This window comes from Saccopteryx leptura, chromosome 6 (assembly GCF_036850995.1).
Source record: "Saccopteryx leptura isolate mSacLep1 chromosome 6, mSacLep1_pri_phased_curated, whole genome shotgun sequence".
Lineage (NCBI taxonomy): Eukaryota > Metazoa > Chordata > Mammalia > Chiroptera > Emballonuridae > Saccopteryx > Saccopteryx leptura.
In genome coordinates, this window is record NC_089508.1 from 187949043 (window position 1) to 187976456 (window position 27414).

At 38.1% G+C, this 27414-nt stretch overlaps 1 protein-coding gene across 4 annotated transcripts in view; it reads left to right on the top strand.

The window, feature by feature from the left end:
* RANBP17 (RAN binding protein 17) overlaps nt 1–27414 on the top strand; it is a 250389-nt gene that overhangs the window by 43301 nt on the left and 179674 nt on the right. For all 4 annotated transcript variants that reach the window (XM_066342781.1, XM_066342782.1, XM_066342783.1 and 1 more), the window contains 2 exons: nt 1182–1287; nt 8626–8761. In XM_066342781.1, the coding sequence (XP_066198878.1) occupies nt 1182–1287; nt 8626–8761 (242 nt within the window). The remainder of the gene's footprint in view (nt 1–1181; nt 1288–8625; nt 8762–27414) is intronic.

The following is a 27414-nucleotide window of genomic DNA, read 5'->3' on the forward strand; positions in this document are numbered from 1 at the left end:
TAGGATAATTTGATGATATACGATGTAAAGCTGAGTACTTTTATGGTGGAGGGAGGGGGAGGGAGAGAATGTTCTGGAAGTGGAAGTGAGGACCGTCAAGAACACCTACTCCATGTTCAAGGCCCAAGATACAAGAGGTGTGGAAGAGAAGTCAGTCAGCACTTGCAAGGGCCCCCAGAGAAAGCAGGGCCATGGGGATAGGGCTTGTTAGTAAGTGACTTTTATACCGATCATAAAATACTTTTGAAGGACATAAGATAACCCTCTAATATCTTCAGTTTTCTACATGGGCTTTTTTTTTTCTTTTTACCATTTTTGCTAATTACTGTATACATTAGTAATTCATAAAACTGAATTACTTGATCAAATTAATGACTCATTTCCTCTTATTTAACCTGTTTCACGCTGCTAACGCACAAGGCTGCAGTTACTCTTTGTTGTTCAGTGATAGATGAAAGCGTCTGGGTCTTCGCCAGGTTACATTTCAAACCTACAGGAAGTCTGTCGCCTCAGTAGACCGATGTCTCCCAGGAAGTTTGAAGTGGTTGTTGATTAGTTGTACAGTAATGACTGTTAGTATCCATAGGTAGATAGGAAGACTGTCGTTTTGCTACTTACTTTTTATTTATTCATCTTTCCTAAGTCTTCTTACAAGTACACCCAGCCTCTTCTTTACTGTTCAATACCTTGTAAAAAGAAAAAAAAAACACTCGTTCACTTGAAAAGGTTTCCCAGTACAGAAACATAATTGATTTCAGTATTATGAAATATTCTGCACAATTCGAAAAATCAGTCCCCGTGAATAGCACAAAACTTCTTTTTAGCCAGATAATTGGTATGTTGTTAATTATAAGTCTTCAGGGTAGATACGGTTTTCTCCATTTTGCAGGTGAAAACCCTAAGATGTAGAGGGGTAAGTAACTTATGCAAGATCCATAGCAAATTGTTCGAGCTAGGGTTCAAACAGTTTTCTCTGGCTCTGAAATCTGTCATTTTTACTATTCTCCTTACTGCCTTGATACACTTAGAACCCAGCTCTCCACTCTGAAGACTGAGTTCCCAGGAGTTTATTACTTGTTTGGAAGAATAGATCATTTTACTCATTTTAGAATTTTATGAAAAAATAAGCTTTCCTTCTACAATACTTCCTAAACATTTTTCTTTCTTATTATATATATCAGGACGTCTTGCGTGGCTGGTATACTTAGTTGGGACCGTTGTTGGAGGAAGACTAACATACACCAGTACAGATGAACACGATGCTATGGATGGAGAATTGTCCTGTCGGTAAGCAATGGCCGTGAAATTTACCAACATTTACTAGGTGCTTAAGAACTCGAGTTACTGAATGGGTATTATTAGCTAAAGCATTTTGTACTTGGCCTTTTGAAGAAGGTCTTCTTTTCCTTTTTCTTGGTGAGCCTACCACAGCTTAGAGTTTAAGTGATTTGTAGATGTCAAACCTCTAGGTAAGTTATATAGTCAACTCTATTATAAATGTGTTTAAATAGTGTGATGAAGATTTAGGCTGTGTTTTGTTTCTTAGGACCTGAGGAAGCATGCAGAATTGGGATGGTGGCAATATTGGGATGCCATTCATCCGGTCGAAAAGCGATGGGTAGTCCATGCTTTGTTTATGATGGCTGTCTAGACTGTTCACCTCATGACCATAGCCTTGATAAGAAGCAGTTCACTTTTCTATTCTAAACTGAGGGAAATGCCTATATGTGAATAATATGAGTGAGTGGGTTTTACATATACTCTATTTTTTAAATAACATCTTTATAACAAAGTAATAGGTGTTTTTGTTGAACTCTTAAAAAATTCAAATGCAAAGTCATATTAATTTGGAGATAACTACTACTATCATTGTGGTAGACCTTGAGTCCTTTAAATTCATGCTTGAGGGTATATGTACACTACATGTGTATTTTTCAACTTTTTTAAAGAAAAATTATACTATTGTTTTGTAAACTAATCAGTATCAGGGATACTGATATTAATACTTAATTTATTTGTGGCAATTATTAGAATTAAATGAGTAAATATTTTTTAAATGCTTAGAACAATGCCTGGCAAATAATATGTACTGTGTTACTAAAAAACAAATAAACAAAAAAACCTCATAACTTGTATTTTTAAAAACCAGGCATAATATTGTGAACATTTCACCTAGACAAGAAATAGTCTAAGCTTTATCATGATTTTTAACAGACCCTTGTTTTGGGAAATTTAGATTGTTTCTCAATTTTTTCTTATTATAAACTGCCTTAAGGCAAATATTCTTTTAGTTGCATTTTCCCTTCATTCCACACCCATTTCAACCTTTAAACTTGCTCTTGTCAATGAAATTTGAATTTGAATGAAATGTACATATTTTTGTTTCTTTAAGTTTATTATTTCCAATATTAAATCACTTTACAATATGAATGGGGGCATTCTTAAAATGCTTTGGTTAATTTTAAACCAAGTGAACAATTTGCCTCCACAATCATCATTATACAACATTACAGATTTAGTAAAAAGGAAATTAAGTATACCTTATGCTATAGTTTGATTTTTAAAAGTTTTTATCATCAAGTAGGGAAATACCCATTAGCACTATTTTCCTGAGAAATATATAACAGGAAGTAAACGAAAGAGTGTGTCTATTTGCCAAGTAGAAAAATTTAATTTTCTCTTTAAGCAGCAAACATATGTAACTTTAAGATCTGTTTTGTGTTTTATTCTGCATTTTTTAGAAAGTAGAACCTTTGGTGAAATTTGTGGATGGAGGCTTCTCTAAGGGATGGCGGTGGTGAAGGGTGCATTTTCAGGGAAGAAAAAGGAAGGAAAAGGAAGTGAGAGAATAAGAGAAAACCAATAGAGTCAACCCTCATTATTCACAGAGTCCATTTTTGCACTTGCTAAAATTTATTTGTACCCCTAATCAGTACTTGCGGTGCTATTGTAGTTGTTCTTGGACATATGCATAGTGACAAAAAATTTGAGTCACTAGATGCACACTTGCCCAGCTGTGGTTAAACAGATGCCTGCCTTCTTTTGGCTGTCATGCTCTAAATGTATCCTTTTTGCTGTCTGTTTAGTGCCGTCATTTTTGCATTTTTGTTGGTGGTTTTGCTGTTTAAAATGGTCCCTCCAGCATTACGCTGAAGTGCTGGCCAGTGTTTCTAAACCCAAGAAAGCGGTCATGTGCCTTACAGAGAAAGTGCATGTGTCTGGGTAAGCCTCGTTTAGGCAAATTGCAGTGCAGTTGGTTGTGAGTTCAATATTAATGAATCAACAGTCTATATTAAATAGGGTATCTTTTAACAGAAACACATGTAAAGTAAGGTTATGTGTTGATCAGTTGGTGAAAATATTGTGACCATAGTTCCTCAGGAGCCTAATCCTGCATTTCTTTTAGGAGCAGTGGTTCAGTATTCACCAATTTGGTTTTCGCAGAAACTTTATAGAACGGAACTACCATGAATAATGAGTGTTGCCTGCATAAGGTGGTGCATTACACACCTGGTGGCTCAGTTTTACAGGCATTTTCTCCAAAGACCATTTGGAAGCACTTTGCCCCAAAGCAGTCTTGTGGTGATTGGGGAGGGTGGGAGCTGAGGGAAAGCGCTTTGTCTGTTTGCTTATTTCTCGCATTTCCTATTTGTTGAAGTCTACTCCTGAGTGTCACTTTTTCATATGTCTTAGTTGTGTTCCCTGGCCTCTTTGAGAAGCCGCTGGGGGAGTCAGAGCCGGGGAAGGCAGGGCTTGTATTGGTCTTATTGAGTTGGAGGTTGGGGCTGGAGCGTGGCAGCCCACTCCTCTCCCAGGGTTAGGACTTAAACCTACAGGAACTGTATGAAGCTTCACTGGGCTGCAAGGCAAGTGGTTGAGGCCAGGAGTCAGGTGGGAAGCGGTGGGGGAGGGGGGGCGTAGAAAAAATACCAAGCAGGTTCAGGGTGGGGCATATACTGGGACTTCCCGACTTTGTCTAGAAAACTGTATAAATCTGTGTTTTAAAATAAGATTTTTAAATTAAATAAGAAAGATGTTTTCTGTAATATTTTACAATATCAGTTCCATATAAAGAAATTCCAAGTAACTGGAACCACAGTACCGTTCGTTGCCTTCTGTGTGTTGCTGTGTGACACCTTTCCGACTCCTGGGAGCACGCTACCAAATTAGAAGACTGAGAAGCATCTGCCAAAAACCTATGTGCCCTTTTATCAGGAAAAGGTTAATATTCATAAAAGCTCCCAACATTGTGATCCTTGTAATTAAAACAAATAACTGTATGTGTGCTCAGGCCACACAGTTCTAATTAAATGAGGGTAATGTTGTAGTCATTTCAGTTTTGTCCATCCACACCGGAATGGAAGGCTCTTGCGAGCTTGCCGGGGGATTTTGCCCTGTTCCTGTGCCCTCTCGGTTTGGTTTGCCGGTAGGGTGGCCGCCTCTCCCAGGCTCTGTCTTCCCAGTCACAGCATCCTCGGCTTCCCCGGTGTCCCACCTGCTCCTCTCTGTCGTCCCTCATCATCCTTCGACGACTTTGACAACCAGCACAAAATGTTGCTCTCCCAAATCCTACTATCATATAGATGACTTTGACTTTTTCCCCAACATATAATGGTACACTTCTCTACTCATAAGCATCCAGTGACTTCCCATCACATATGGGACAAATTCCAAAGTCCTTGCCACAGTCTAAAGCATCCTGGCCTGCTTCTCTGGCCTCATTTCCTAGCCTTGCTACTTCAAGTCGACCATGCTGCCTCCTCGCTGTGTTTATGTGTATTATCAGTGTTCTCGCTGGGAGGGCCTTCGGGCCTCTTCTGCTTGGGATGCTGTCTTCCTGACGTCTGTACGGTCTGCCTCACTTCGATCAGATGTCTCTTCGACTTTGGACCTCCCTGTCCAGAATAAGTCTTACCTGACTTTTTTTTTTTTATGGTACTTTTACCCATTGACATATATTTGTTCATTTCATAGTAAGGGAATAAAGGAGGGAATACACTTTATATGCTTTGTTTACTCCTTTATTGTTATTTCATCTGCCTGGAAAAACCTTAACCCTAAAGAGTGAGTTTTCTCTAATTTGTTGAGTGATAATAAGAGAAATCGCGCACCGATGTAGATGGGCACCATTGTCAGTTAAGGTGTTTTTACCTTAACTGAGTGCTCAGGGTCACTCAGTGGTTCTGTGTTTCAGTAATTCTCCTCTTCTGATGTCCGCACACCTACAGAACCATTCCGCATGCGCAGTCCGTCCCTCCGGCGCCTCCAGGTCAGGGACTAAGGTAAACGTCTCCATCCGCTCCCAGCCTCGACTCCCTCTGTGTCCATCACTCCCTCTCCACTCAGTTGCCTAAGCCTGAATCCTGGGGATTAGCCTTAAATTTCTTTCTTCTCTCACCAGCTTCCATGTAGTAATCAGGTCCTGTCAGCTCTACCTTCTAGTTACCTCTGTTAGTCCAGTTATTTCCGTCTCCCCAGTCACGTCAGCCCCGCGGTCTTTCACCCGGCTTCGTGCCACTGGGGGCCGTGGACGTCTGCTCTCTGGCTCCCTATAGCGCAGGTCTGAGGATGTGGTCTGATGTCAGCGCCTTCCGCACCTGGCAAGGACTTCCTTTCCGCTGCGCTTGGGATCAGAGCCACATGGCTCGCCAGGCGCTTCCTGACCTCGCTGCTGCCTGTCTCGTTAGCCTCATCAGTGGCAGCCAATGGCTTTATAGCCATTTTGAACTTTTTCAACTCTTAAACTTTCTTCTTGCCTCTCTAGGTAGCTATCCAAGCTTCTCCCTTTCTCGTGATGCTCTTTGTCCTGTTCCATCCTAGGACATTAGGAATCTTCGCTCATTTCTTTGTAACACTTGTCAATACTTATTCTAGTTGCTTGTTTTATTGTTTTTCCCTGCATAGGCAACAGATTTTGGGGGGACTGGGAATATATATTATATATGTCTTGCTCATTGTTGTATTCTGAACACCTAACATATACCAGTCATGTAGTAAACACTCAAATATTTGTTGATTAAATACTTTTTAATTGGATATCCAGGAGACTATAAAATGATTATCCAGAATTCATTTCTTTGTATTTAGAATGGTGTACTTATATTTGGGTCAGAACTATTTAATGATATACTTACCTTTTTATTCCCTCTGTGTTATTTACCAAAAATAATTTAAAATAAAGAAAAAAAATAAACAATAATAAATTGAATCTGGAAGTGAGATAGTTAATTGCAACATTTTTGTAACAGCAAAAAATTATAAACAACTTTGGTGTCCATCAATAGGGGAATGTTTGAAAATATAGAACATTTATAGAATGGAATGTTTAACAGCTACAAAAAAGAATGAAGAAGCTCTTTATGTCTAATATGGAAAGATCTGTAAGATATATTGCAATGCAAAAAACTAGGTTTAGAACCATAAGTATAGTATGCTCTGTATTTTTTAAAAGAGCTAGGAGAAGAATATATAGCTGTTTTTGTCTGTACATACATTTTTAAATATCCTTGAAAGGACACATAAACTATTAGCTATGTGTGTGTGTATATGTCTTGTGTGCACACATGGAAGGAGGCAGGAGGGTCAGGGCTGGGCACAGCTGCCTTTGTGTGGTTAGAAAATGGAGAAAAGGCCCTGGCTGGTTGGCTTAGGGGTAGAGCATCGACCTGGCATGTGGAAGAGTCAGGTTCGATTCCCAGCCAGGGCACACACGGGAGAGGCCAACCATCTGCTTCTTCCCCTCCCCTCCCCTCCCCTCTCCTCCTCTCCTCGCCTTGCTGTGGCTCAGTTGATTGGAGCACATTGGCCCCAGGCACTGAGGATGGATCCATGGAGCCTCCACCTCAGGCACTAAAAATAGCTTGGTTGCCTGTGTAGCATTGGCCCCAGACAGGGTTGCTAGGTAGCTCCTGGTTGAAGTGCATGAAAGAGCTTATCTCTGTACCTCCCCTCTTCTCACTTAAAAAACAAAAAAATGTACAGAAAGGGGCTACTTCCTCATAGCCTCTACTTCTGTCTCTTAAAGAGGTTGTTGTAATATGCTGATGTTAGCACCAGACACTTGGTTGCCATCCACTGGAAAACTTTAATGGCAATAGATAATAAGAGGATTTATTTTTTGAAATTTTTAGACTAAATTTTTCATGATACTAAATTAATTTTTTGTTGTTGTTTTTGTGTGTGTATTTTTCCGAAGTGAGAGACGGGGGAGGCAGACAGACAGACTCCCGCATGCACCCGACCAGGATCCACCCAGCATGCCCACCAGGAGGCGATGCTCGGCCCCTCTGGGGCGTTGCTCTACAGCAATCGGAGCCATTCTAGCGCCTGAGGTGGAGGCCATGGAGCCATCCTCAGCGCCCAGGCCACTTTGCTCCAATGGAGCCTTGGCTGCGGGAGGAGAAGAGAGAGATAAAGAGAAAGGAGAGGGGAAGGGTGGAGAAGCAGATGGGCGCTTCTCCTGTGTGCCCTGACTGGGAATCAGACCTGGTACTTCCACATGCCAGGCTGATGCTCTACTGCTGACCAACCTGCCAGGGCCTAAACTAAGTTTTTTTTTTCTATAGGAAATTTAACTTAACCTTTAGTTTTTGTGACTTTTTTAATAATAATAGTTGCATACTTGTGATAGAAATATTTGATTATGTTAAGATCATCTTGTAATTTATTTCAGATAAAATTTTCATTATTCATTAAGAAAGTGATATAACTTGATGGGTATACCTCTTAATATTTTTTTGTATTTTGAATCATGTGTCTCCAAAATAGATCATTATATAAAAACATAAAATATAATGAAAAAGTAAAACCCAAAATAACATTTAATGTCATTCTTTTTTTTACTAAAAGTTTATATATACATAGAAACATTTAATGTCATTCTCTTTTTTACTAAAAGTTCATATATACGTAGATATTAATACCTATGTATTATATGCAAAACTGTAGATGCTTACTTATATCTATGTATATTATTATATACTTACATTTATATATCATATGTATGTATGTATGTATGTATTTATTTTGTGACAGAGACAGAGAAGGACAAAGAGAGGGACAGAGAGACAGGAAGGGAGAGAAATGAGAAGCATCAATTCTTCATTGCGGCACCTCAATTGTTCATTGATTGCTTTCTCATATGTGCCTTGACTGGGGGCTACAGCAGACCAAGTAACCCCTTACTCAAGCCAGCGACCTTGGGCTCAAGCTGGTGAGCCTTGCTCAAACCAGATGAGCCCACACTCAAGGTGGCGACCTCAGGGTCTCGAACCTGGGTCCTCCGCGTCCCAGTCTGATGCTCTATCCACTTCACCACCGCCTGGTCAGGCTGTCATATGTAGTTAAATATAACTTTTTTATGAAATAATACATTTGTCTGTGTAGGTTTGTATGCTTATATATGTATTACATATGTATGTCTAGGGAAAAAAGATTACAAGGAATTAGATCAAATTGTGGTATTTCTTAGTGATAGGATTTTAAATAATTTTAAGTATTTTTATAAGCATTTTATTTTTCTACTTTTTACATTAATTATTATGTTTACAGTAAATATTTTAATGTATTTTTAGTGATGTTTCTCTAAGAATTTTTACTGAAGCTTCTTTTTTTCTTCATGAAAAGAGTTTTTCAGCTTATATCTTTAATGGATACCGGATTGCCTCAGTGTTCTAATGAGAAAATAGAGCTTGCAATTCTGTGGTTCTTGGATCAGTTTCGTAAAACATATGTTGGTGATCAGCTTCAAAGAACCTCAAAGGTAGGTTTTTACTAGAGATTCAAACAAATGTTTTTGAAGATTAAGAAAGATGTTCACGGATAACAGCTTTGAGCTGAATGATATATTTGGGCAATTTCTACATAAGAAATGTAATTGATCAGTTGAAATCAATTGATTAATTGGTATTGAAGGCATTGTGAGATGAGTTTGCTCGTTTTATGCCTGGATTTACCATTTTCTTTGAAGATTGATTGACAGTTAGTGCATGCATTTTATGTGGCTAGTCGTTAAATGGTTAAGATTATTTTAAAGACCTTAATGGATTCTGCCTCATTGTATTCTATTTCAAGGCTTAAAACATAACATATGCTATTTTAGTAGTTCTGGGTTTTTTCTGGACACTTATTTACTTATGTGATTTCCAGTGTATTTTTTGCTCATTCCTTGGCATTTTTCCATGACAGATTATGATGACAAGGAGAGGTAGCTATCTCTTTGAGAGGTCACAGTTACATCACCTTAATGTGGAGAACACCTGTCCTATGGTAACTGAAAGATTAGCATCAGCAAATTGAGATGAATTGATCCTAAGGTTTTATGAGGGATTATTGTGGGCATGTATCTGAATCCTAACCAGGTATTTAGTAGTAGTTGTGACACTAAGATCTATGAGATTTTTTTTTTCATCCTAAAATTAGTAAATCTTTCCAAAACCTGTAAAAAGTCCTCAGAATAGTCTTAATCTCCTTTGGATTTCTAGTTTGTGTTAGTAATGTGAAAGTTTTTCCTATTTGAATATTTTAGAATAAGAGTTTTATATTGAACTGAGCTTTTTTTCCCCTGGGAAATATAGCTTAACCTTCCATTCATTTATGATTTTCTGATAATAATAATTGTGCAGTAGTGTGAAAAACATATATATACATATTTGATTTTGTTAAGATTATCCTTTAGTTTATTTCAGATAGTTTTCTTTGTTTGCTTCTGAAGAAAGAGCTACAGCTTGATTCTTTTTTTGTCAAATATATCATGATATTTTATTGTCACTTATGATTAATATCAATAACATTTTCTTAGAATTAAGCTGCTATTGAATGGGAAGAGAGAGAAAAAAAGGAGTAGCTGGAAGTAAATGTGCTAGGTTGACACTAAAACAAATTAGAATCAGACAAAAATTACATAGTATAAAATTTATACAGGGTGCCTCTTTTAAAATCCTAGATGTGTTACTCAGAGGTTGAATGTAAATTGAGTTATGATTAATCGTCTCATTTTACATGTACCCAGAGAGTTTGTTATTTTGCTTTTGCAAAGTGAATACTCTTGAAACATTACTAATTCAATATCCATTTGGTCTGGGTCTTAAATCAGAACAGTATAATATGGAGTAGAAAAACCTTCCAATGTTGTGTTTAAAGTACTTGGAAAGAAATAGGTAAAATAAGAGTAGTTGTTTTAGGGTAGTGGGACTTGGGAAATACACACACACACACACACACATACACACACATACACACACATACACACACACACACGTTAATATAAGGTAATTGTGAAAGAATGAATTATAGAAGACCCACTTTTCTTTTTTTAAAAGAGATGACGTGCTGCTTTTTCCCTAATGCGTAATCTGGCTAGTGTTGTTTCTATTAGTAAAACGTTAACATTATTGGAGTATGGCATCTTACCCTGCTTTCAAAGAGAGTCGAGGCCTAAGATGGTGTTATTTCCAAGGCATTCCTACTGCATGACCCCAGAGTGAAGGCAAGCTTTCTGCTTTCCTTTTTCTCTGGCTGGTCGACCAGTCTGTCTTAATAGGAACTGTTTCTTAAGGTCATTACCAATGTGTCTTGACACTCTTTTGTGAGCTCTTCATGCTCTTTCTAGTCCTTACAACAAGCTCAGAGGCTGTTGCTGTTGTTCCCGTTTACACATGAAAGAACAGACTGTCTAAGACATAAATTCTCTTCAGACTATGTTCCTGGCATCCAACTGAGAAAGACTAGATGGAAAATATTTTTTGGCTGGTGTCTTGTTGCATTTCACAGTATAGTTAAAAGGGGAGAGTGTTCGGTTGCATGAAGTTAATAATGCCTTGTTTTCTGAGCACGTATTTTGTACCCGACACTGTATTAACCATTCAGTAGCCTCTTTCATTTCACTGGATTACATAGAGTACGGCTCACGAAGTTCTTCCCAGTCTCTCTTCTGCAGCGCCGGTTCCGTGCCTCAGTGCTCCCCACTCGGAGTGCTCACTTCATGTGCTCAACTTCTTCAGCTCCTTCAGCGTCTTCATTCTGTCAGGGCTGGGCCTTTGAACAGAGTGTTTCCTCTCCTACGATCTGCTTCTTTCAAATCCAACTTCTGCCTTGTCAACACCTGTTATCTTTCACGTCGGGCACCCCGTCCCTTAGGGTGGCCTTCTGAACTGAGACTGGGGGAACGTCTTTCCCGTGTTCCCTAGCACCCTGTGTTCTGTTTCAGCAGTATTACAGTGCATTGTAATCACATATACGAGTAAAACATATGTGGAGTATAATTTCTGTGAGGACTGTTTCTGCCTTCTAATTGTTATCACCTCCAAGTGCCTGGCATATTGCTTGAATGCTTTCTATTCGTAGCGGTTGAATGTGTACAGTTAGTAGAGTTTCACAGGAAATGGGTCTAGACGTCATGGGTAATACTTTCAGGTGATAAAGGATAATAAAGGAAAATGATGCTGACTTCAGTGAAATTATTGGGCAATTTTAAATGGGGTGTACTGTTAAGCATCTTGAAAATTTTATGAAAGTCTGCATATGCAAAATAATGTAATTTATAGAAATAAATGTTTCAGGAACCAAGATGGAATCATTGAGGAGTCGTAGGTGATGTAGAGAAGTATGTCCTGTGAGTGAGAACCATCAGTAGTAGCTGTAGACATTTATCTAACAGTTAATCTCTGCCGAAGACTTTGCACAGCACTCGACAGTATCTATTTTTATCCAACATAAACTTCATGGAAGTACTTATTTTTATTAACACCCACCTTACCTCTTTTTGCAAAATGGAAAATAAGTCTTGTAATAGTTAATTGATGTGTATAACTGATTGCACCAGATTTGAACCCAGGAGTCCTAATTAACAGAGCCCATATTCTGTCATCTGGGGCTGCTCTGTTGCTTGGCAACTGAGCTATTTTAGCGCCTGAGGCAGAGACCCTGGAGCCATCTTCAGTGCCCCGGGCCAACTCACTTCAGTTGAGCCATGACTGCAGGAGGGGAAGAAAAAGAGAGAGAAAGAGAGAGAGAAGCAAAAAGGGGAAAAGTGGAGAAGTAGATGGTCACTTCTCCTGTGTGCCCTGACTGAGAATCGAACTTGGGACATCCATACACCGGGCCAATGCTCTTACCACTGAGCTAACCAACCAGGGCCAAAAGCTTTTTTAAAAAAATTAATTATTTTTTTACGGGGACAGAGAGAAAGTCAGAGAGAGGGGTAGATAGGGACAGACAGGAACGGAGAGAGATGAGAAGCATCAATCATCAGTTTTTTGTTGTGACACCTTAGTTGTTCATTGATTGATTTCTCATATGTGCCTTGACCGTGGGCCTTCAGCAGACCAAATAACCCCTTGCTCGAGCCAGTGGCCCTGGGTCCAAGCTGGTGAGCTTTTGCTCAAACCAAATGAGCCCGTGCTCAAGCTGGCGACCTTGGGGTCTCAAACCTGGGTCCTCTGCATCCCAGTCCGATGCTGTATACACTGCGCCACCACCTGGTCAGGCTAGGGCCAAAAGCTTTTAAAGGACATCATCAAGAAAGTAAAAATGCAACCCACAGAATGGAAGAAAATATGTGCAAATCATTTATCTGATAAAGGACTTGAATCTAAAAATATATGAAGAGCTCTTAAAACTCAATAATAAAAAGATAACCGAATTTAAAGTGGGAAAAAGATTTGAACAGACATTTCTCCAAAGAAGATACACAAATGGCCAGTAAGCAATGAAAAGATGTTTAACATCACTGTAATTTATGGGAAATTAGATCATGATAATTCAGGGAAATTCATGTCAATGCTATAGTGAGACACTACTTCATACCCCCTAAGAGGGAGATAATCATACAGACAGATAATAAATAGGAGTGAGGATGTGGAGAAGTTGAGGAGAAGTTGAACCTGTTCATACACTGCTGGTCGGAATGGAAAGTGGTGAAACCAGTTTGGAAAACAGTCCAGCACTTCTTCAAAAGTTAAACAGAGCCAGCAGGTTCGGTCCTGTGTATATACCCAAGAAAAAGGAAAAATACATCCACACAAAGACTTTATACAACTGTTCACAGAGTGTTGTTCCTAAATAATGCTTTTATGGCCATAAAGAAGAAAAATCCAAATGTCCCCCAACTGAACAATGGGTAAATAAAATGTGGTAGATGCAAAAATGGAATATTTCTCAGTCATAAGTTGGACTGAAGTATTGCTACAATATGGATGATCCTTGAAAACATGGTGTTCAGTGAAGGAAGCAGCCATAAAAAGGCACATATTGTGTGATGTCATTTATGTGAAATTTCCAGATTAGGCAAATCTATAAAAACAAAGTAGATTTTTGGTTACCCAGGAAAAGTATCTTTTAGTGGTGTTGAAAATATTCTAAAATTGATTGTGATGGTGGTTGCAAATGTCATGGATACACTACAAACCATTGAATTGTACGCTTTAAATAGGTGAATGGGTTTTGGCTATTACCAAAAGAAGACAAAAACTCACTTTTAAGATGGGGGAAATAAGATATCTAGATGGCCAATAATCACATAAAAAGATGCTCAACATTGTTAATCATCAGTGAAATCACATGCAACACCATATACACCTACCAAAATGGCTAGAAATGAAAAAGACTGCTAACGCCAAACCTGGATGATCATGTAGAATTCATGGAACTGCTGTATCTTACTGGTGGTGTAAAGTGATGTGACCTTTCTGGGAAACTATTTGATGATATATACTAAAACTGAACATAGCCTACCCTATAACTGATCAGTTCCATTCTTACATGTAAATCCAAAGAAAATATGTTTATATATCCACCAAATGACATGTACAGAAATGTTTATAGCAGCTTTGTTTATAACATCCAAGAACTGGAAACCCATGCCCATCAGTCGAATGGGTAAATACATTAACATGTAGTCATACAATGTAATACTACATAGCAGTAAAAGAAAAGAAAAAACATTCTGCTATGTGCAAAAATTTGAGTGAATTTATGATAATCAATTTAACCATGATGATAAATGAAAAAAGTTAGATGCAAAGTGTCCATACTTTATGATTCTACTTAATTCCTTTACTCAGAACTAACTTATGGTAGAAGTCAGAATGAAGTCTACTTTGGGGGTGGGAGACTATATTGACTAGAGACGTTGAACAAGGAAGCTTTCTGACAGCTGTAATATTTTTATCTTGATGGGCATGATGTGAGTATCTACAGATGTAAAAATTCACTAAGCTTACAATTATCATTTAAACACTTTATGTATGTTATGCCTCAGTGAAAAAAATTTTTTTTGTATTTTTCCGAAGTGAGAAGCAGGGGGAGGCAGATAGATTCCCACATGTGCCTGGCCGGGATCCACCTGGCATGCCCGCTAGGGGGCAATGCTCTGCCCATCTGGGGTGTTGCTCCATTGCAACCGGAGCCATTCTAGCACCTGAGGTGGAAGCCATGGAGCCCAACTTTGCTCCCGTGGAGCCTTGGCTGCAGGAGGGGAAGAGAGAGACAAGAGAGAAAGGAGAGGGGGAAGAGTGGAGAAGCAGACGGGTGCTTCTCCTGTGTGCCCTGGCCAGAAATCGAACCCGGGACTTCCACATGCCGGGCTGATGCTCTACCGCAGAGCCAACTGGCCAGGGCTGATAAGTAAAATTTTTGTGTAGTCATACAGTGGGACTCTGTACAATAAAAACAATCATGTTTGAAAACTACATTCATTCTTTGGATACATTTTTTTTTTTTTCCAAAGCTAGAAACCGGGAGAGACAGTCAGACTCCCGCATGCGCCCGACCGGGATCCACCCGACACGCCCACCAGGGGGTGACGCTCTGCCCACCAGGGGGCGATGCTCTGCCCCTCTGGGGCGTCGCTCTGCCGCGACCAGAGCCACTCTAGCGCCTGGGGCAGAGGCCAAGGAGCCATCCCCAGCGCCCGGGCCATCTTTGCTCCAATGGAGCCTTGGCTACGGGAGGGGAAGAGAGAGAGAGAGAGAGGAAGGAGAGGGGGAGGGGTGGAGAAGCAAATGGGCACCTCTCCTGTGTGCCCTGGCCGGGAATTGAACCCGGGACTTCTACACGCCAGGCCGACGCTCTACCACTGAGCCAACCAGCCAGGGCTGGATACATTTTTTAAAAGCCTCGATATTATTGTATGAAAAAGTTGTAGAAGGATATATACTGTATTTTTCGCTCCATAAGACGCACCTGACCATAAGACACACCTAGGGTTTTAAGGAGGAAAATAAAAAAAATATTCTGAACCAAATGGTTTGTTAAAATATTTAATAAAATACCATATTTTTCACTCCATAAGACTCACGGGCATTTTCCCCTCCACTTTTGGGGGGAAAAAACTGTGTTTTATGGAGCGAAAAATACAGTACATACATAAACACACACACACACATATATATCAAATGTTAAGAATATTATATATTCATGAGTTCTATATATATCAGTAAATATATATATATATTTCTATATATATCTGTATATATTTACCAGTGCATGGCATTGAACTCAGATATTGGTTATCGGACTGAGCAGAAGTGTGGGATTAGGTAAGAAGGCATAAGAGACTTCAGCTGGTAATATTTTATTTCTTAGTCTTCATGATGGGTTTGTATGGATATTTATTGTTATAATTTATTCTTTTTCCTATATTTGATATTTTTAATAATCTACAAAACAAATAATTATAGACACTCTAGTTAAACCTAACAAAGTGAATATTCACTTTTATCCTTCGATGCACCTTGAAACCCTACTGTAGTGACGACAGTAAATGACTAGAAAAGAAATATACTTTCAAGGAAAAAAAAGGAGCGAGATGCTACACATTGAGCACTTGAAGCTACTGCCCAGTTCTACAAGTTGTATTTGTCTTGTATGCCTGAGAGAGCTGAGCCGTGAATGCCTTCAGTGGAGAAGGCCAGTGACTAGGCCTATGACGTGCACTAAGAATCCTGGAAAAGCTCAAAACTTGGAGATGTTTGATACATTTGGAGGCTGGAGCTCAGGCTGTTGCTAAAAATAGAACTGATTTTAAATGTGTGTTAGGAATAGATTCCCAGCACCTACCTACCCCAGCACAGCTAGACTCCTCCTCTGTTCTCATAGGAGATAGGAATTTATTTATAATTGAATTTATTGGGGTGACGTTGGTTAATAAAATTACATAGGTTTCTGGGATAATGCATGCACAGTGCAGTGTACAGACGATGTATTGTGGAATGGCACACCTGAGACAAACTATTTTTTATGGAAGCTTGAACAGCTGGGGATGAGAATGAGACACTAGGCTGAAAATACCCCCAGGCATCCCTTAACTCTTACTGTCCTAACACCATTAGCTGGGCTTGAAACTCCAAAGCGGGAGGTTGGTGGAATGCATTTAGGAGTAAGAAACTTACCTGAGAGAGTTTTACAGATGCAGATGTGTGGGATCCCAGTTTAAAATCAGCCTACCTTATGACCCTACAGTGAAGTCTTCTGGATGACAAGCCCTGTTGTGAACAGTCAGTCTTTAGAGCCTCATTCTAAGAATTGAACAGACAGCTGCCAACTGCCAGCCTTTTAAAGAAAGCCGCTTATATGAAAATCAGATTGAAAACAAAACAAATGAGGATATGGGCACAAAAACTAATGATCTAAATTATAACCACGAAACAAGAACAGGAGTCTATAAAAAGGATAATTTGGAGAAGAAGGAAGAGCTCTTTGAAATTTAAGACACGATAGCAGTAATTAAATCTTAGTAGAAGATTTGGAAGATGACATAGCAAAAATCACCCGGAAAGTAGAACAGAAGGTTAAAACAAAAATGGACAGTTCTGAGAGAAAACTAAGACAATTAGACAATCCAGTAAGCCCAACAGTGGACTAATCACATATTAGTTCCAGTAAGAGGAAAGGAATGAATACTAGAAAATTAGCTGTAATGAAGGATAAGAGATTTTATATTGATTGAGAAGGACTGTGCTGGGGTCCGGCAAAGCCAGTGAAAGAAGCTCTGTATCAAGGTGCATCCTTGGGCATTCTTACGATCAGGGAGGGGAGAGCAGGTCCTGAAAGCTTCCAGAGAGATAAAACAAGTTACATTGGAAAGACTGGGGATGAGAATTATGCCGGCCTTCTTAGTTGCAACACTAGAGCTAGAAGATGCTGGAGCAGTGCCCTCGCAGTTCTGAGAAAAACTGAATTCCAACCGAGAATTTTATATCCAGTCAAACAAGACATGTTTAGTCTGACCAAGTCTCCAACTTTACTTCCCTTATTACATCCTTACATGAAGCTGCTGGAAGCTGTATTTCACCACATTAAGAGAGTAAACCCAGAAAGAAGAAGGAAGGCGTGGGATCTGAGAACTGGAGAACCCAACACAGGAGAGAGGCAAAGGGAGTCCCCAGCCTGATGGCGACAGGACGCTCGACGCCGACGCTGAGCCTCCAGCAGAGACCAATCAGTTTAGACTGGAACAGGTGGGAGGTCACTGGCTTTTCTTTTTCTTTTTATCTTTTTTTTAAGGAACTGATTGATCACCTGATGTGTTGGATCACATAGAGACATGAGGAGTTTTACAGATCTGGAATAGAGTTCAAGGATCAATTTGCAATGCATAGAAACAGAAAACTCGAATGAAAAGTGTGTCAGACTAAATGTACAGGAAAGGAAATCTGGTTATAGCAGAACTGTTTAGCTTCGCTGTGAATGGCAGGTACATCATTATAAATATGTTAGGGAATCAAAAGAGAATGGCTAAAATTCAAAATTCGACAAAGAGCCGTACCTGTGTTATTTAGAAGAATGGATGAAAATAAAGAACCAGCTAAAATGTGCCCGAGTTTACTGAGTACAGAGCATCCTCAGGTTACAATAGTCGCGACATGAAACGTTTTGAGTTTATGACACTTACTCCCATAAAAACTTAAAAAAATTGAGATGTGTTTGGGCTTACGCCATTAGCATCATACTTACAGACTACGTGGGCGAACTAGTTTGGTTGCACGCGATGGAGGAATACACAGTACAGTGTACAGTGCAGTATATTTATGTTCTTTTCCTTCTTTATGGCCTAGTTGTGTTTTTATGTTCTAGATTATGATTTTACAACTGTGTTAGGCTAGGTAAGTGACTTAGGCTAGGGTGTGTTTCGACTTACACCAAAATTTGGGTTACTTCACTGTCGTAGGAACAGAGCTATGTCGTAACCTGAGGACCCCCTGTATTGGAATCAGACATGTGGAGGAGTGTGTCAGGATGGCAGGCTTTTTGTTGTTACTATTCGATTTTTAAATGATGTGTATAATTTTATAGAAATACAAATTAATTTGGACAATTACACCATCATTGTATACATGCAGAGATAACGGGAAGCACATGGTGTCATGGGAGCACAGAGCACATGTGTGTATAACTGACGTATGTAAAAGGGTTTTCTAAGAGGGAGACCTCTGGGAAGGAGATACATGGCGGTCACACGCAGCCTGCCTGGGATAGATCACCGGAAGTATAGGAGGAAGGTAGCAAATTCAGGCCTCTGCAAACTGACCAGCTTGTCGTCCAACTATGTGGGTTATTTCTGAAATAGTCTATCTGGAGCTTCATATCACTGTAATTAAAGTAATCCAACATGCTCTTGGCATAAAATGTACTAGTCAAAAGTGTAACTAATTGGTAAACTGTATATGTAAATAGATCATCCATTTAAAATACTGGGGTACAATTTAAAATATTGTAAGGCATATCAGAATTTTTGTAATATTTTTGTATTCATCAGTTCTCTGATAAATATTACTAGTGCTTTCTTTGATCTCATATAGAAGATGCCAACATTTATCATAATTATCAATTGTTTCAGGTTATTGAGAACGGTTTTAAATATTACATTTTAAAATTTAGTGTTTATTCATTTACTGGGAAAAGTTTGTTCAGTTTTTCAGTCCAATTAAAATCATATCTACAAATTTTAAGTAAGAAGGAACCATTTTAAGCACACATACACGCATATACATCTTGGCTTCTGAATATGTACCAAAGGTTGGAAGTTTTGAACTTGGTTTTTAGATCCCTAATTAATTCAAGCCAACTCTACCATAAACATCAGTTTTGCTTTGGTTGGTTACAAAAATCTTACTAATCAATGAAATTTCAAAAGTTAGTTAAAATGTGGTTCTACAGACCTTGGAATGTATTTTCCTTTTAAAATAGATCTACAAAGAGCTATTTAGTCAATGACACTGATAAGCGTTAGTATTAATAGCAGTCTGAGTTTTGGCCTCTTAAACTAAGGCATCAGAAATTGAGGAGACAGCAAGTTCCTTTTCCCTCTTAGGATTTCAAGTTTGAAATAGGCGTTAGTCTTAGAGATTTTCTCTCCTTTCCCCACTCGCAGTTTTGACATCCTGTCCAGCCAGCCACCACCAGAGGGATTGATTTCACGTCTGAAATGAGCAGTTCCCCTCTTTTCTCAGTCCCCACTCTCCGCACCCCACACACACACACACACACACATTTCACGTCTGAAATGAGCAGTTCCCCTCTTTTCTCAGTCCCCACTCTCCGCACCACACACACACACACACACACACACACACACACACACACACACACACCACCTTACAGACTTGCTATCTGCCCAAATACCTAGCATCTGCCAGATGTCAAAAGGAAAGCATTCCAATTAAGGATGAATGAAGGTATTTATTAATGCCAGAGAATTTCAAATGCAAAGGGAAGTAGGTAAAAAACCAGGCAGTGTTGAGGTAGCTACTTAGATCCAGGTACTATCTGGTCTGGGAGTTCACTGCATTGTGGGTTTCCCACTTTTTTTTTTTTTAATTGAATTTATTGGAATGGCACCCGTTAACATAATTATACAGGTTCCAGGTGTCCGGTTCGACAACACATCTCTGTACACCGTGTTGTGTTTTCAGCCCCAAGTCGAGTCTTTGTCCATCACCATGTATCCCTCTGTGCCTGCACCCTCTTCCCCTGGCAGGCGCCACACTGCTGTCCGTGTCCGTGTCCATGAGGTGTGTTTGTCCTTTTTCTCTCTATCCCTTCACCTCCGTCCCTCATAGCTGTCACTTGCTCTCTGAGTCTGTCTCTGCTTGTTTGTTCATTAGATTCCACGTGGGAGGGACTATCTTTTGTCCCGCTTCTTTTCTCCTCCTGAATTTAGCTGTGTACTAAATGTTCCGTATTACCTTTCAGGAGGGTTCTGCAGGCGTTGGGAAGGTTGGGAAGCCTGAGGGAGCAAAGACAGCATCGTCTTTTATAAATAGGGTGACCGAGACTTAGGTTTGCCTGGGACAGTCTGGGTTCACACTTGTCCTGGCATAGCTGATAGTTAATTTCTCTACCTTTCATTCTTAAAAGTGTCCCTGTGAGCATTATAAGTCAATGTGGTCACATTTCTCAGTCACACGATTATAAATAAGATATTGTAGTAATTCAGAGCTTTGTGAAGGCTAGGCAACCAATCTCTTTATTTTGACTCTCAGCTCTCCAAACCTGAAAAAAAGCCTTGTTTATAAGTGTTGTGAACTAGCAATGTATAAGCACATTGTAGCCTTGTACTTTAATTCTGTGGAATAACTTGAAATTTGCATTAAAACAGTAAGTGCCTGTTGGTATGTATTTCCAAGTTGTCCCAAATAAAAATGGGAATACTTCATCTTCCAAGCATTATCTTTGCTTGTAGACTTTTCAGTTGTTCTGTATAATTACTGCACCTGTTACCCAGCTTTGCTCCTCCTGTTGAGTACACACAGAAGCAGCAGATGGCATTCTCTCCCTGCAATTGTTAGGTTCTCTCGTATAGACTGATACTAACAGTTACTGGCAGATTGAGTAGGAAAGCACTTGAATGATGAAACATAAAACCGTATTGTAACAGTAACTTCAAGGATTGCTGTGACTAAAAGTGCAGTCCAGTGTTGAAGTGATGTCCTTGCTGTTTTGTAGGGAATTGGATATATTTTGATTGTTGGCAAACGTGTCCTTGTAATTGACAACAATTTTAAGGAAAGACGTTTATAACATTCAATTCATAAGGAACTGTTTTGTGCATAGCCTTTTCACTTCCGTGAAAAATAAGTAGCAGCTTTAAAACTTTTTAAACAGTGAACATTTAAACCAGGGGTAGTCAACCTTTTTATACCTACCGCCCACTTTTGTATCTCTGTTAGTAGTAAAATTTTCTAACCGCCCACCAGTTCCACAGTAATGGTGATTTATAAAGTAGGGAAGTAACTTTACTTTATAAAATTTATAAAGCAGAGTTACAGCAAGTTAAAGCATATAATAATAATTACTTACCAAGTACTTTATGTCGAATTTTCGCTAAGTTTGGCAGAACAAATCTTTATAAAACAACTTACTATAGTTAAATCTATCTTTTTATTTATACTTGGTTGCTCTGCTACCATGAAAGCTGGAACACCCACTAGTGGGCAGTAGGGACCAAGTTCACCACCACTGATTTAAACATTTAAAAGTACTTTAGTATAATAGGTATATCATGCAGGTTATAAGGGAAAAGTACCTTAGAAAGTTAAGATTTTTGACATTTGAATGTTAGAGAATAATGATCGATGACTTTTGTAATGTTCTCTAAACGTTTTTAAACTTTTTGAACTTTAATTATATGTTGTTTTCACATTTACTGTGCAATGTATTGTAACTGTCTCTGTGACAGAGTGTTATCAGAGCGAGCTAGGTGTCCCCTCTAAGAGAATGGTTAGTGCTTATTGTCCAGGTTAATGCTTACATTGGTATGTTATCTTGGTCAAGGATTTGTTCTTTCAATTATCATATAACATATCTAATACATATATGATACATATAATACATCAGTATTAAGATAGGTTCTTTTTTAAAAAATGATTTCTCTATACCCCTTCCCACTTAATTCATCTTATATAATGATATATGTATATATTATTTTAAAAATAAACACCTTCTTTGCCCCTGCTTTAACAAAAAGTTGAACAAAGCAGATAGAAAGCCTGCTTACTTTATTTTTTTAATGTTTTTGCTTTACAAATGGATTTGCCAAGTTATACTTTTAAGTATGAACTCCCTAAGTGCATTTAAGTGTTGATTCAAGAGCATTAAGTACTAGACAAGGAGGTTTGGAGTAGAAAAACCTATTGTAGTTAAAATCTTAGCCACCATGAATAATTGAAAGTATGATGCAAGAGAAATATAGGACTTAAATGGGAAAGTATGGGATTAGATTTTTAAAAACTGACTTATTATTTATTTATCACACTAAATTCAGTATACCATTATTTGGCATCAAATCTTCTGTGACTTCCATGTAATGTTGTAATTCTTTATAAGTGCATTTGCTACACACTTACTTGTCTTCCTGTGCCCAGCACTATGATAAACCCTAAACAATGCAAAGATGATGATTCTTTGTGATTACATGATAAAGTGTATGCTTACCCACACAGTATTTTTGACCTATATTTTCTTATTTTGTTCATTTATTTTTAATGATTATAAATTATAAGGCGTTTATAAAATTTGACATCTGTGGACAAAATGCACAAGGTAAAATACTCCACGTGCATTCACAGATAACGAACAGCGTGTTTTGAATTGTTCCCTTGATTAATTTTCTAAAAGTAAGGTGGAAGTTAATTATTTCTTCTGGCGGTGATGTATTAGTGTTCTGCCTAAGGTATATTTATCCCAACTTTTCTTTGGATGTTTGAAATTTTTTTAACAATTTAAAGAATTGTTGTGCTAAGAATAAAGTATGAGGTAGTATGTGAGTAAGATACTATATATGTTTGACGAGCACTAAAGGACACTCATAATTTAAAGAAGTTTTAGTTTTTATATTTTACAACTCAGAAATGTCCTGTCTGTCCCCATTGGTCTGTGGTTTTTCTTCATGGTCATTAGGTCCTGCGGAAATCATGGCACAAGACTGTCTTTCCCCACAAACCAGAAGGTGAGCCATCCAGTATACAGTTGTTTCCCAGAGAAAGAGTTTCCATCATTTAAATTATGTTAGCAGTTCATTATATAAATATATGTGTATACACGCACACGCAAACCCAAATATATATACATAAACATACACATGACATCTGCATTTATTGGATAGTTCTTATTTCTAGGATAATGATGGATGCCCTTGAAAATGTAGAGAATCTGCTGAATGCCTCATTGACCACTTTGTAAGATAGAGATGGCAAAACTAGTTAAAGGAGTCCTGGGGTGAAATCTGCTATTCGAGTTTCTTAAAAGAAGCTCATCTGTAACAATATATCATTAACTTTGGCATTTCAATGATAGAGATCGATGTAAATCTTCTACTGAATTTCTGCCCAATATGTGTTCACCTATAATGCTGGTGTTAAAGTTAGTTATCTTTCTTATTGTTAGTCAAAGTAGTTATCAGTGAAAATCTTCTTCTACGCCCCTGAAAGTATTATCTTTCTTTTGCTCATAATTGCTTTAAATAACTTGCTTAAAGGGAGTCCGGGTGAGACAGGATACATCCTACTTCTGCAGAAAACCTGAAGCTAATCAGAATTTGTAAATCACCCTTCCCACATCTTTGTTTCTTGTGCTTCGTGGACTGCTTAATACCTACTAGATGATAATCAAGGGAATAAGAACAATCGATTTAGTTACTACTTTGTAAATAAATGAGGTTGAAATATACCCAATAGAATTTTAGGCTTCAAAAGAATGATCCTATTGTGTCATACATTTACTGTAAAACTGAATGAAGAGTATTGTGGATTTTTAATCATTTGGAAAAAATGGTAATCACTTATTTAATAATTCTTTTAGAACTCTATATTAATTACCTAATTACTTAGGTACTAATATGTTTTGCATTTTTGGTAGGACAACTGGAAGAGTGTAAACATAGGATATAATTTCCAAGGCACATTAGTATTTGAAGACTATAATATACTAGCCTGGTACTAGTAGTTAAAACATTTTAATGTATATTGGGGATGTATATGTGTGTATTTATATTTTTCTTCCTCAAATATATACTGTTTGTTGCTAATTCATGTTATCTGAAACTAGGAAGAAAAATTAACAGGGTGGAATTACTGAAGAATAGACATGAATGGTAAGCCAGAACTGAAAGCTATGTATTAACTTCACGTATGTAGAATGATTACAATGATGTAAAATAGACAATAAAAACTGGCTTATTAGAAAAATACAGAAGAAATGTAAAATATTAATTTGCTGTCTCTAAAATGACATATTCTTTTAGTTTTTTAAAAAAAATATTTTCAGATTTTACCTACTGATTATGTTATATATATTTGGAAAATCCAATTAAAAATGCTAAATTGTTTCTAAGTCTGAATGGTACTGCCTTTGTTCAAATGATATTTTCAGGCAACTATTTAATGTATAGCATAGTAGGCAGTTTATTGAATGAATTTGTTGAGAAGTGTTGTCAAAAATTATACTGCATTCTAAGTCTAATAGATTTAGGTCCCACTACACGTGGGTGGATGCAGTGTGCATTTACTGGGTGGGTTCCTGCTGATTTCAGAGGATGTTGCGTCCTATTATATGTCTGTCTATTTTGCCAAACTGGCTACTTCCAGGTTATGTAATGTTAAGCCTCTTCTCACCATGCGGCAGTAAACTAAATAAATAAAAACTTTATTAGTGTGAATTATAATAGTTAATTTTTATATTCCATCTGGAACATTTTTTTTATGTGAAAAGGCCAAAAAAAAAATTTTAAGCTTAAACAAAGGGTAAATGAACATTCTGAACAAGGCTCCTTTACTGTCCTCATGATTAATGATCACTGAACACTTTTGAAGGATTAGCATTTTTCAGAGCTGCTAAAAAAAATATACTGTTTTATTTAATTACCAGAAAGTAAAGGCTCTTCACACTGACAGGTGGTGGAAATTAGCAGGCAGTTTTGAAATTGTGCTGTGCACCAGAAATTAGATCTCATTTTAATTCTGCTTTTCTCAACTAGCAAATGAGGTTAATGCCATACATATTCAGCTGATATGGATGAAGAAATTGATATAAAGTAGATCAACATAGCTACAGGGCTAGATTAATTTATAGGTAAAGAGGCAGTGATGAATGGAAGCAATGTAGTAGTGGTCACTAAACCCCTCTGCCACGAGGGATTCTGCAGCGTTAGTTACGCATTAAAGGCATTGTCGGGGTGCAGCAAATAGAAATTTTAAAAGGAATAGCCAACTAACCTCTAATTATCAAAATACAGAAAATACTAATTAGACCTTAATTAGCTTTTCTTTTAATGTACTGAAATTTGTTACTTTTTGTGTGGCACAAATGGATAGTTATATCAACAATAAATAGGTCGTTTTAATAACTTTCTTTTACCTCTGGGAAAACTGCACTCCAATTTTTAATATGCAATAATGCTTCTCTCTAGCCTGTAGGAGATGAAAATTATTAAGTAGCTTTATTTTTTTTGAAGATTTTACAGCAGCTTTGGGAAGAATTATTTCACCATGCATCAATTACTTTTAATTGAACTGAATATTTTTCAGATTGTACCAAATGCCTCTCATTTAAGTTTAGCAGTTAGAGTTTTAGAAAGCATCATAATGAGAACTGCATGTAACCTCTGTCATATGTAATAATAAGATAAGGTGATTATTTATTTTTAATTTTTAAAAAGCAACCCACGGTAGAAATTGTAAAGGTGGTCACCTTGTTTATTTCTGGTAGATAATGTTGGAGAATTACAGGCTCTGTGTTTTAGAAACTGAACTTGCCGGGGTTTTTTTCTTCCCTAAAATAAGATAGCTGTCACACAATCCTGCAAGAAAGGATTCATCTCCTTAGAATAAAGATGCAGTGTTGTCGTGAGGAGCAGCTTGGGATTTTAGTCCAACAGCCCTCCGGTCTGTCTGCTCCTCCTACTCTTACCACTCTTGGCAAACCCTGAATTTTTCTTAGTATCCATTTCCTCACCTGTCAACAGGACCAATGCCCCTTACAGAGAATTAAGTGCATAATATAGTATTTAATGTGATGCGAATACTCCAAAAAAAGATGCTGTTATTGATAAGAATAAGAAGATAGGATAAAAAGTATTTAAGTTTATCTCTCTATAAATTTAATGTTATGAGAAAATTCTCCTTGAAAGAATTTCATGTAATCTAATTTTTAGAATATCTAATGTAATGCCTGATGTTTGGAAACCAACTGATTTATCACACTTTGGTGTGTGTGTGTGTGTGTGTGTGTGTGTGTGTGTGTATGCATGTGTGCATGCGTGTGTGCGTGTATGTGTGTGTGTGTAGAATTTGGATACAGTTCATCTTGAGGGAAAATATTTAGTGATGGTAATATTGGCAGGTAATACTGGTAATATTTATAGAGAGATAAACTTAATAAACCAAGTTCACATTTGTTCTTAATGCCAGGCAGAGCTGGGGATTAAGACCAGGCAGTCTGGTCCTGAAGCCCCTTTAGAAAAAGAGAAAAGTGTGACCTTTGACGTGTTCAGCTCTATACTTGGTTCAGAACCTCTATTTTTCTATCCTCTTGCTTACGAAGCTCATGTTGGATTTTGTTACTCCCTTCCTCCTCTTTGGCCTCTCCTCTGCTATATTTTTGGGGGTGGGCGGGGTTTTAGTATGCAGTTCACAGGCCACTAACTGGGTCTGTCACAGTAAACATCTCCAGCGTTGTTTTCCTTGGCAGTAGATAAAACTAATGAGACTTATTGCTCTTTTGAGAATGAATTGTATCAGTTATGCCAGCATCTGTTAGGGTGAATCTTTTGTCCAAAAAATCAGATATACAATTAAAATAGGAAGAGAAGGGAGCAGAAGGGGCATTTTACAATGTAAATTCACAATCAAATGTGAATACTGGCATTACTTTAAAACATAAGCAATATCAGCTTATTAGAATTATGAACAGTAACTGAAGACACACACGTGAACATAAGTTGTGCAGTAGGAAGCACTGCACGTGTCTCCATGTTTACATGAAAAATGACAGCAGTACCTTTCACCTGTTTACAGACTGACTCAAAACAAGCTAACAGTTGAAACAGTAATTCTGAAGAGAAGGCAAATGGGTTTGTCTCCTGGAGGGCAAGGAGAGTGGCAGAGTGGCAGAATCCAAGAAATGACGTTGTGATTTTAATGGTCAGCAGGATTAGAACTCGTGAGTCCCAGCGGGGCTCCCCTGAGGCCCCAGGTCTGCAGATTAGTTAGTTCACTGAAGCTTGTTAGAAATGTAACTTCTTGGCCCTCCTGCGCTTGACCTGCTGAAGCAAAGCTCTAAGAAGGGGATCCCCCAGCCCCGCAATCTATGCTGTAACAGGCTCTTCAGGTGATGTTCACGGAAGTTTGGGGACCGCTGAATTACTTGCTTGGAGAGAGATGCTCTTTTTTATTTAAATCATCATAAAGAACCAAATTTGTA